Source organism: Mastomys coucha, unplaced genomic scaffold, assembly GCF_008632895.1.
Source record: "Mastomys coucha isolate ucsf_1 unplaced genomic scaffold, UCSF_Mcou_1 pScaffold3, whole genome shotgun sequence".
Taxonomy (NCBI): Eukaryota; Metazoa; Chordata; class Mammalia; order Rodentia; family Muridae; genus Mastomys; species Mastomys coucha.
Genome location: NW_022196909.1, coordinates 60,265,969 through 60,277,591, shown reverse-complemented (window position 1 = coordinate 60,277,591; position 11,623 = coordinate 60,265,969). Strand labels below are relative to the sequence as shown.

Sequence of the window (11,623 nt, the reverse complement as noted above, 5' to 3'; positions counted from 1 at the left end):
AGAGCCCCTCCTCAGGATGAAAGGCTGAGATGCAAGCCCAAGCCCACCTACTCCATGCTCCTGGCATCAAACAGCATTCAGGTCAGCAGAGAAGGATCAGTCCTAGTACTTAGCAAACAGTGCTTAGCTCTGGGCTGGGTCCTTCAAGGACCTCAAGAGTCTCCATGACCTATTATCCTGCTGACTGCAGGTATACAAAAGAGGAAGGGGCCAGGTGGTAGTGACGCATGCCTGGGGAGGCAGAGGTAGGCAGATCTCTGAGTTTGAGGCCAGTGGTCTACAGCCTGGAGTTCCAGGACAGCCAGGGCTACGCAGAGAAACCCTGTCTCGGAGGAGGAAGAAGAGGAGAAGAAAGAAAGAAATGAGGGAGAGGAAGGGAAGTGGTTTGGAGCCACCTGCCCTCTCCCCTTTCCTCCTTCTATAGGATAATATAGGCAAGGGCTCCGACTTCAAGGTTCAAATCCTGGCTCAGCCTCTCTTCATTGCTGAGTGACCTTGAGCAAATAGCACCACACCTGCCAGGAGTAATGGCACTGGGGAGGCCGAGGCAGGAGCATCTCTTGAGTTCACAGCCAGCCAGGTCTACCAAGTGAGTTCCAGCATGGCCAGAGAAACCCTGTCTCAAAAACCCAGAAGATAAAATAAAAAGAGATAAAGTAAAAATGACATCACACCCCTGATCCTTGCCTATAAGGTAGGAAAGGAACAGAGAATGTAGCTCCGTTAACAGAGTGCTTGCAGCACACACAGAGACACGCATTTGATCCCCAGCAAGGTATGAACTAAGTGTGGCATTTGTCTTAGGGTTTCTATTCCTGCGCAAACATCATGACCAAGAAGCAAGTTGGGGAGGAAAGGGTTTATTCAGCTTACACTTTCCACATTGCTATTGATCACCAAAGGATGTCAGGACTGGAACTCAAGCAGGTCAGGAAGCAGGAGCTGATGCAGAGGCTGTAGAGGGATGTTACTTACTGGCTTGCTTCCCCTGGTTTGCTCAGCTTGCTTTCTTATAGAATCCAAGACTACCAGCCCAGGGATGGCACCACCCACAATGGGCCCTCCCTCCTTGATCACTAATTGAGAAAAATGCCTTACAGCTGGATCTCATGGAGGCATTTCCTCAACTGAAACTCCTTTCTCTGTAATAACTCCAGCTTGTGCCAAGTTGACACACAAAACCAGCCAGTACAGTAGTGCACGGCCTGTGAGCCTAGCACTTAAGATCTGGAAGGTCAAGGGTCCCAGAGATAGCCCATCAGGTTAAAAGCATTTGTGAACCACATGGTGGCTCACAACCATCTGTAATGGGATCTGATGCCCTCTTCTCATGTGTCTGAAGACAGCAATAATGTACCCACTCACATACATAAAATAAATACATCTTAAAAAAAAAAAAAAAAGCCGGGCAGTGGTGGCTCTCGCCTTTAATCCCAGCACTTGGGAGGCAGAGGCAGGTGGATTTCTGAGTTCGAGGCCTGCCTGGTTTACAGAGTGAGTTCCAGGACAGACATGACTATACAGAGAAACCCTGCCTCGAAAAACCAACAAAAAAGCATTTGTCAAAATGATCTGAGTTCAAGCCCTGGGACCAATGGTGGAAAAAAAGAACAGGCTCTGAAAAGTTGTCCTCTGATTCTCACATGTACTCTGGCAAATGAGTTTCTGCTTACACAGAAGGAGGAGGAGAAGGAGGAGGGGGGGAGGAAGGGGGGGAGGAGGAGGGGGAGGGAGAGGAGGAGGAAAGGAAGGAAGGAAGTTAAGGAGAGAACAGAGGAAGAGAGGAAGGAAAAGAGAGAGAGAGGAGGAAGAAGAGGAGGAGGAGGAGGTAGCAGATGCCGGTAATCCCAGCACTGGGAGGCAGAGGCAAGGAGGATCAGGAACTTAAGGCCTTAGCTATGTAGCAAGTTTGAAACTAACCTGGGCCACATGTTTTCAAAAACAAAACAAAACAAACAAACAAACAAACAAAACAAAAGGTGTGTGTGGGGAGTAAGACATGGACATAACCCAGGAAGATGTGAGGTCTTGACTTTTTTGTAAATAGGAAACGTTTCAGGGTAAAAGTACAAGCTGAGGGTATAGAAGCAATCGCTTCCAGAAATCGTAGATTGAAAGGGGGGACTTGCCCCAGATGGCAGCCCCAGTTGGGTGCTTGTTCCCTGTCCCAGTTAGAACAGGCCTTCATTCTGGCAGATCAGATGGGCCAGGACAAAAGAGCCAAATGAGGAGAGACAGGCAACAGTTAAACCATTGCCCCTGACTAAAGACTCCCCTGCATCGGAGAGTTCTGAGAGGGGGAAGGGTGGTCTCTGCTCCACCTCCCACCATCAAGAACCTTCAACTGTCAAGTACTGTGTCATGTGCTAGCTTTTCTAGGTATTCATCTGATAGATAGCCTTCAGCATGCTGAACTATTCAGGTAGGCACTCACTGGCCTGCCTCTCCCATGGACTCCCCTACAGAAACGGGGCCTTGTCCCCCTGAGGCCTCACATTGGGATCTCTCTCACCAGGCTGGATGCTCTGAGAGTAAAACAGATTTCTCTCTCAGGCTGTTAGGGAAAGAGTAGGCAGGCAGTTTCTGCCTTTATTTCACTGAAGTGTTGTTGTGGGTTGGGACCCATACCCCTCCATCACAGCTGTCTGAGGAAGAGTTTGGGTAACAGCTACTAAAGATCTGGTGACCCTTAGGGAACAGAGAAAGTCTCTCTCAAGCCTAGGAAAGCAGCCTTCTTAGTCCTAAGACACAGAGCAAGCCACTTGGATGGAGTCCAGTCACCCTCACATCCAGGGTGGATGGACTGGAAGTGGTGCAGGAAGGAGCAGCGGAAGGAGTAGCAGAGAAGCTGGGGGGACAAGGTGGGGGCCAGCTAGCTTTGGCAGCAGCAGAGGAGGAGTGTGGCTCAGCTCTGCCCACTCCTCACCCTCAGCCTGAGAGAGGAGAAGAAGCCAGGCTACTCTGAGGACAGAGGCCCCTAGACTCTGCCTCCTAGCTTCTGTGACAGGCTAGTCCCTTGACCCCTGCGTGTTTAGGCTTGCAGGAGACCCCAAACCTCCATTATCTCGGTTTCCTCCGAGCTCTGGAGATCCAGCTGGCCATAAAACGATTGGTTCCCAGATTAAAATGTAATAGTAGTTTTAAGAATCCCTAGGAGTGGGGCTAGAGAGAGGGCTCCGCAGTTAGGAGCCCACAGTACTCTTGCAGAGGGCCCCAGTTGGGTTCCCAGCACCTGTGCTGGGTGGCTAACTACTGCCTCTGACTCCAGCTCCCAGAAGATACAATACCTCTACCCTCTGTGTGCATTGGCACTCAGGTGCACATAGACATAATTAAAAAGACATCTTCACTTTAATCACCGAAAGTAGGGATTGGGGTATAATCAAGTTGTCGGAGTGAGAGTACTTGCATGCATAAAACCCTGAGTTCTGTCCCCAGGACCGCATAAACCAGTGTGAAGTCAGACCTGTCATCTGAGCACACAAGACATAGACATAGAAGCTGCAGGGTCTGCAGTTCAAGGTCTCCTCAGCTACACAGGGAATTTGAAGCCAGCCTGGCTCTATATGAGACTCTGTCTAAAGACAAACAAACAACAACAACAAAAAAAAAACCCATAGTATTCATATTCAGTGTCTTACCACAACAAAAAAGTGTGTGAGGTGTTTGAGATAAAAATCTATTTATTAACAAATAGATAGATTTAGGGGATTAGGGAGCAGTACTCTCATTTGTTTTATTTAGAGACTGGGTTTTTGTGGCTTAGGCCTCAAAAACAGGACCCTTGCCAGCAAGGCAAAGCTGCTTGCCACAAAGCCTGATGACCTGAGTTCGATCCCCAAGATCCACAAGATGGAAGGAGAGAACCCACACCGGCAGGTTGTCGCCTGACCTCCAGACATATGCTCTGGTACTAATGAAGCAAATCAGTAAATGGATGTCATAGACAAGATCCTCCTACCTCAGCCACCCAAATGCTAGGTTACAGTAATGTGTTACCAGGTTCTTCTTGGACTGAGTTTTTTTCAAATCCACAGGGTCCTAGTCTGATGAAGGCTGCACCCCACCTTTGGGGTTGGCCTTTAGTCTGACAGAGGAGGCAGTTTGATATGTAGTCATGTCCCTCAATAATACTCCCATGGCCATCTGCTTGAGCTTCTGCCAGCCTCTGCTGTCTGTCTGTCTTAGCTTGACTCCCTTCTGTCATGTGTTGCATGAACTTTTTTATGCAACTTTTTTAAGTTTATGACATGAACAGATATATACCCATCCCTGGAAAGAGAGACCCCAAAAAGAGACTGAGGTACGAGTCCTCCAAGGTCCAACTTGGTGAACCGATGGGTTTATTGGGCTTATCTGCATGTGAGGAGTTACTCACAGGAACATGGGTAACTTGGCAGCTATTGCCGTGATGAAACACCATGATTGGAAAGCTAATTAGGGAGAAAGGGCGTATTCAGCTTACCCTTCCACACTGCTGTTCATCACTCAAGGAAGTCAGGACAGGAACTTTTTGTTTGTTTGTTTTTTGTTCTGTTTTTTGTTTGTTTGTTTGTTTTTCGAGGCAGGGTTTCTCTGTATAGCCTTGGCTGTCCTGGAACTCACTCTGGAGACCAGGCTGGCCTCGAACTCAGAAATCCACCTGTCTCTGCCTCCCAAGTGCTGGGATTAAAGGTGTGGACCACCACCGCCCGGCACCAGGACAAGAACTTAAACAGGGCAGGATCCCAGAAGCAGGAGCTGATGCAGAGGCCATGGAGAGGCACTGCTTACTGGCTTGCTCATTCTTCTTCCTTATAGAACCCAGGACTATCAGCCTAGGGGTGGCATCACCCACCATGGTCTGTGCCCTCCACCCTCAATCAATCACTAATTAAAGAAAATGCCCTACAGCTGGTCCTTACGGAGGCCTTTTCTCAACTGAGGTTCCCTCCTTTCAGATACCTCTAGTTTGTGTTAACTGGAGTTAGAGATGGATTCAAGGTCTCCAATGTCTTTGCCTCCTCACCTTGTCATTCGTCCCATCTATGAGCATGAAAGGGATATCTCTCGGTGGTCTTGTCATTCGTCCCATCTATGAGCATGAAAGGGACATCTCTCCTTGGTCTTGGTCTTCCAAAAACTATCCATGCCATTCTTGTTTGTTTTCTGAGGCAGGGTGTCCTTTGATCTAAGCTTTCTACAAATATGATATCTGCGCTTTGGCCCTGGAGAGACCACTCCACAGTCAAGGGCACTTGGTGCATAAGAATAAGGACCAGAGTTTGGAACCGAACACCCATATAACAAGCTGGGCATCCTGCAAATGTTCGTGAATCCAGTTCCCAGGGATCTGACATCATCTGCTCCCCAACCACCTCTCATAACACTCTTACACATATACAAACACAGACATATTTTTTGATGTATGGTCCTGAAGAGATGGCTCAGCAGTTAAGGACACTGGCTGGGCTTCCAGAGGACCCCGGTTCATTTCTCAGCACCCACAAGGTAGCTCACAACCATCTCTAACTCCAGTCCCGGAGGATCTAGTGTCCTCTTCTGGTTTCTGTGGGCACTGCATGCACCTGCCCAGACATATATGTAGGCAAGACACTCATACACATTTTTTTAAATTAAATAAGGTTGAGTATGGTGGAACCAACCTTTAACTCAAGAACTTGGGAGGCAGAGGCAAGTGGATTTCTGTTTAAGTTTGAGGTCAGCTTGGTCTACATGCGTTTCAAGCTAGCCAGAACTACTATATAGTAAGACCAGATGAATGAATGGATGGATGAATGGACAGACAGACGAACAGACAGACAGACATATAGATAGGTAGAATAAAATGGGGGCTTGGAGGTAGCTCAATGGTTCAGAGTACTGGCTGCTCTTGCAGAGGACCTAGTTTGATTCCCAGCTCCTATATGATGGCTCACAGCCATCTGTAACTCCAATTCCAGTGGATCTGGTGCCTCTTCTGACCTCTGTGAGCTCCTGCAAGCACATGGTGCACAGACATACACTCAGGCACACAAGCAAGTGCACATAAAAATAAGTAAATATTACAAAACAAAAATCTGTATGGCTGAAGATGGTCAGCCTCTGACCTCCTTTGTCCACATTGCAAACAGCTGCTGTTTCAGATGTGTCACCTGCTCAGTTACAGTACCATTCCAAATTGAGTTATTTGTCTCTTTTATTGAACAGACATCTCTAATACCCAAAAGGGAATAGTGGCTACCATAAACAGCGTCAGGCTCAAGGACAAGGGCGTGGGCCAACACCAAGATGCCTACAACTATAAGAATCAGAACTATGAGGACCTTAGAGCAGAGTGTCTCAGAAAGGGGGAACTGTTCCAAGACCCCCTTTTCCCTGCAGAACCCAAGTCTATAGGCACCAAGATTCTGGGCTCCAGCTCTATAGAAATGGAGAGCATCTATTGGCAGCGGCCAAAGGTGAGCACTGGGAAAGAGGGAGGTCCCTGGCGTTAGGCACTGACGCCATCAGAGCTGGGGCAGCTCTGCACATGCTTCTGCCAAACTTCCTAGTTTAATCAGGAACTGGCACCCATGCCTGGCTGCCACACTCAAGCTGTGCTCTGGGTTCAGCATCCCCTACTTCTCACCTAGAAATAAGAGGTAAAGGGAGCTGGGGCAGGGGACCGTCACTCCTTGACATTCTTATTCCCTTACCACAGGATATCATTCAAAACCCCCAATTCATCACGAATAATTTCTCTCCCACGGACATCTGCCAAGGGATCCTGGGTAAGTAGGGAATAGGGAGCTGGCCTCCACGAGGAAAGTGGGAAGAAGAGAGATTGGGATGGGAGTGGGGACAACCAGTTGGCTCTCAAACCTGAAAGAGTAGGCTCCTTGTTTCCTATTCCTCCCCTTCCGAGAGATGACAGTCAGCAGAAGCGTTATTTATATGTGTCCTCTATGTCCCTCCTGTGCCTGCTGTCATCTGGTTTGGAAGTGAGCTGAGGTAGTAAGGCAGTCATTTGTTGATGTATGACCCAAGGCTTAGTAATGGGAGACAGGTGCAGAGATGGCCCAGCAGTTAAGAGCACTTACTAAAAAAATGATGAGGGCAGTGGTGGCACACGCCTTTAGTCCCAGCACTTGGGAGGCAGAGGCAGGTGGATTTCTGAGTTCGAGGCCAGCCTAGTCTACAGAGTGAGTTCCAGGACAGCCGGGGCTATAACAAGTCCATTATCCAAAACACCTGAAGCTCTAGCTCCAAGGAATCCAGTGCCCCTCCCCTCACTGCTCCCGCTGGCCTCTATACACATAGAATGCCTCCACACACACATATACCACATGAACACAGGAGTGCCACACACATGCCACATGTGCACAGGAGTGCCCACACACCACATGTGCACAAACAGACACAGAGAGACAAAATAATTCCATTTTTCAAAGGTATTAAACCAGGCACAGGGCTGGCTACAGCACTAGGGTAAAGGGAGTCAGGAGTTGAAGGCCAACCTGAGGCCCCATGAGACTGTCTCAAACAACCAGCAAGCAATTCTCACCCTCAGGCTCTCTTGGGGGAACCCCAGAAGCAGAGGGGCGGGGCTGTCTCAGAGGGCTTGGAGATGTTGCTGCTGAGGTCAGCTGTGCTGTGGGACCCTGGCCCTCCGAAGGCTTGGCTGGATCCAGGGTTCCACACTGGAGATAATACTGTCCTGTAGCATGAGGTCTCAGCGCCTACTTGGCTGTTGGCAGGAGGCTGAGCCAAGAGGTTTGTCTACAAAGTGGCTTGGGTGTCCACATGGCACTGACTCCCACTTAGCAACCCAAGGGCTTTTCCTTTATTTGTTTTGTTTGCTTAGCTGGCCTCAAACTCACTTTGTAGTCCAGGTTGCCTTTGAACTCATAGAGATCCATCTGCCTCTGTCTCCCAAGTGTTGGGATTAAATGTGTGCACTGTCACACTTGGCTCATTTGTTTTTTTTTACTTAGGATGGAACCCAGGGCCTTCACCCAGCTAGTCAAGCATTTCACCGCTGATGTATCCTGACTCAACTGATCTCAGAGTCTCTCTCTGTCTCTCTGTATCTCTGTCTCTCTGTGTCTCTTTCTCTCTGCCTCTGTCTCTGTCTCGTCTCTTTCTGTCTCTCTTTGTGTCTCTGTGTTTCTTTCTCTCTGTCTCTCTGTCTCTGCCTCTCTGTCTCTGTCTCTCTGTCTCTCTTCCTCTCTGCCTCTATCTCTCTCTGTCTCTCTGTCTCTCTCTTTCCCCCTATTTCTCTCTGCCTCTGTCTCTCTATTTATTTATTTATTTATTTATTTATTTATTTATTTTTGGTTTTTCGAGACAGGGTTTCTCCGTATAGCCCTGGCTGGCCTGGAATTCACTCTGTAGACCAGGCTGGCCTCGAACTCAGAGTTCCGCCTGCCTCTGCCTCCCAAGTGCTGGGATTAAAGGCACGTGCCCCCAACGCCCGGCTTGTCTCTCTGTTTCTCTCTGTCTCTGTCTCTCTGTCTGTTTCTCTCTGTGTGTTTTTCTCTGTCTCTGTCTCTGTCTCTGTCTCTGTCTCTCTCTCTCTCTCTCTCTCTCTCTCTCTCACACACACACACACACACACACACACACACACACACACTAACCTTTGCCATGTTTTGTTAGGAACAAGCCCTGAATGTGGCCCATCCTCAGGATGCAAAGGATTATGGGACTAAGGTGTATCTCAGTTGGCAGAGTACCTACCTAGCATGCATGAAGCCCTGGGTTCAGTCCTCAGCATCGAATAAAACTGGGTATGATGGCATGTGCCTATAACCCCAAGATCTAGACGAGGCCAAAGAATTACTCATGAATTCAAGTCCTGCCTGGTCTACATAGTGACTTCGAGGCTAGCCAGGAGCCTAGAGACCTTGTTGGAGAAAAGGAGGTGGAGGAGTTTAAGGCCATCCTCATTTACAATGAGTTTAAAGCTAGCCTGGGCTACAGGAGACCCCATCTTTAAAAAAAAAAAAAATTGAGAAATAAAAGCCAAAGGATTGTCTGTCACAGGTGCTAAAACTTCTTTAGCATGGGCTATCAAATAATGGGTCATCGGAGTCTCCTAACTTTGCCCTGGGCAACAGGTTACCTCCTCCTTCCTGAGCTAGTCTTGTCTCACAGCCTCCTCCCCACCCTTCATCACCAGGGCAGGCACCAAGACCACTTTATTCTCTCTTTGTGGCAGGAAAAAGGGCAGAAATAAGTACAGCCAGAGGCCTAGGAGCCCTGGGACCACAGTTGCCTCTGTGGCTCAATGGGCCAGAAGGATGCTGGTTAAAGGAGGATGAGAAATCAGTGACTCCTGAGTGCCCTGTGCTGGTGATGACTGCAGAGTCCTTACACTTCCCTCCTGCTTGCAGCCGCCTAGCGAAACCCAGAGGTCTCTAGTCATCACAGAAAACTTGCCAGGGCCCAAAAGCTTGACCAGGCCCCAGAATTCACACCTCTTACCTGGCCCATCACTGAGAACCAATCCCAGGGGGACATATGGCAGTAGATGACTGATGCAAGTCTCTGTGCTCCATCTTCAGCTAGCTCCAGGACTCACAGTGGGATAGACACGAGCAGCATTCTCTAGTACCATGTTGGTGATGGGGAAGACATCTTTCTGTTCTTTACATTAATTTTTTTCTTTAAATCATGTGTGTGTGTGTGTGTGTGTGTGTGGAGAGAGAGAGAGAGAGAGAGAGAGAGAGAGGTCTTGTTGCTCTATCATGAGGACCAGAGTTCACATACACACACACACACACACACACACACACACACAATTTCTTTTCCTTTGGTTTTTTTAGACAAGGTTTCTCTGTAGCCCTGCCCTTCCTGGAACTAGATCTGCAATCCAGGCTGGCCTTGAACTCAAAATTCCACCTGCCCCTGCCTCCTGCATGCTGGGATTAAAGGCATGTACCATTACTACCAGGCATGATTTTCCTTTCTAATTTTGTGTGTATGTGCAAGTGAGTGCAGTGCTTGTGAAGACCAGAAGAGGGAGCTGTCAGATTCCCCTAGACCTAGAGTTATCTGTGGTGGCAAATTACCTGATGTGAATATTGGGAACTGAACTCAAGTCCTCTAGGAGAGAAGGTTTACTCTAGGCATTGCTCCAACTGCTAGGCATTGCTCCAACTATTGAGTGGTTTGAAACAAGGTCTCGTTCCATACAACCGGTTGGTGGCAAAAGAACTTACAATCCTTTTATCCTCAACCACCCAAATGCTGAGATTACAGAAGTGTTCCAGGAGACACCTTGGGCCTTTGGCCACTACTGCAGCCTGTGCACAGAGTGGGAATGGGGACCACAGAGAAAGGTTAATGGATATGTTCAACAGATAGGAGCCTGTCCTAAGAGCCATGAGGATGCTATGCAGCATAACCCAAATTCCCCCAAACCAAAGCATGTTGCCCTGGTTTGTAACTCCCTTGACTAAACAAGTATATGAGTTCATTGTCCCAGAGCCCAAACTTTGCCTCAGTCTCCCCATTTAGCCCCTTTCCCAACACTTCTCAGTGAAAAGGCAGAGAGATCTCTGCAGGGGAGATCCCTGGACCTGCCTCTCTGGCTGGGGATCCGGGATCTCCACATATGTGGGACTGCTAAACGAGCAACCCCTACCTGCCTGCCTTTAAGGGGACTGCTGGCTGCTGGCTGCCATTGGCTCCCTTACCACTTGCCCCAAACTCTTGTACCGTGTGGTGCCCAGAAGCCAGAACTTCAAGAAGAACTATGCTGGCATCTTCTATTTTCAGGTAAAGGGAAGGCCAGAAAGGGGAGAAGAGAGGTATGGAAGGAAGGAAGGAAGGAAGGAAGGAAGGAAGGAAGGAAGGAAGGAAGGGAGGGAGAGAGGGAAAGAGGGAGGTAAGGAGGGAGGGAGAAAGGTAAGGAGGGAGGGAGGGAGGGAAGGAAGAAAAGAAGAGAGGGAGGGAGGGAAGGAGGAAGGGAGAGAGGGAGAAGAGAGATCATGTATGTACTTATTTTGACACTGTTTGGGAACACTTTTCAACTAATTTTCAGAGAAATAATCTGCTTATGAAAGAAATCATGAAAACTAATTTTTTTAAGCTCCAAAGAAAATAATTAGCTGTTTGTAGCTCTCTCTCTCTCTCTCTCTCTCTCTCTCTCTCTCTCTCTCTCTCTGTGTGTGTGTGTGTGTGTGTGTGTGTGTGTGTGTGTGTGTGTGTGTGCGTGCTCATGTGCCTGCATCCACAAATGCACATTAGGTATCATGACACTGAAAATCTCCACCATATAATTGGTATGATCTGACCTTTATCTGATAAAGGAATGAGTCTAACTGTCATAAAATGAGGAGAGGATTTTAAGATCTCTGAAATCCCAACCTCCAGCTGCCTTTTTTTCTTGACGCTTGGGACGAGACAGGAAGTGGGGATGGAGGTGTGGGAATGGGGAGGAATTTTAAGATTTTAAGGCTTTTGTTGACTTTCTCTCACCTATTCTAAGGAATGTCTGAGCGTTGGTTTAGTGGATAAGTGCACTTACGCTCAGGCCTAGCAATCTGAATTAGATCTCTTAAACTTGCATGTTGGAAGGAGAAAAATGACTGACTGACAGACAGACAGACAGATTCTCTCTCTCTCTCTCTCTCTCTCTCTCTCTCTCTCTCTCTCT

General features: G+C 48.2%; 1 protein-coding gene across 3 annotated transcripts in view; it reads left to right on the top strand.

The window, feature by feature from the left end:
- Nucleotides 1-1,793: 1,793 nt before the first annotated feature.
- Nucleotides 1,794-11,623, top strand: part of Capn11 (calpain 11) — a 22,637-nt gene continuing 12,807 nt past the window's right edge. The window contains exons 1-4 of one of the 3 annotated variants that reach the window (XM_031348207.1): nucleotides 1,794-1,828; nucleotides 6,364-6,440; nucleotides 6,683-6,752; nucleotides 10,625-10,743. In XM_031348207.1, the coding sequence (XP_031204067.1) occupies nucleotides 6,411-6,440; nucleotides 6,683-6,752; nucleotides 10,625-10,743 (219 nt within the window). In that variant the 5' untranslated portion in view covers nucleotides 1,794-1,828; nucleotides 6,364-6,410. Of the gene's footprint in view, nucleotides 1,829-2,309; nucleotides 2,423-6,189; nucleotides 6,441-6,682; nucleotides 6,753-10,624; nucleotides 10,744-11,623 lie in introns of those variants that run through there. The other 2 variants (XM_031348206.1, XM_031348205.1) reach the window with 2 other exon arrangements.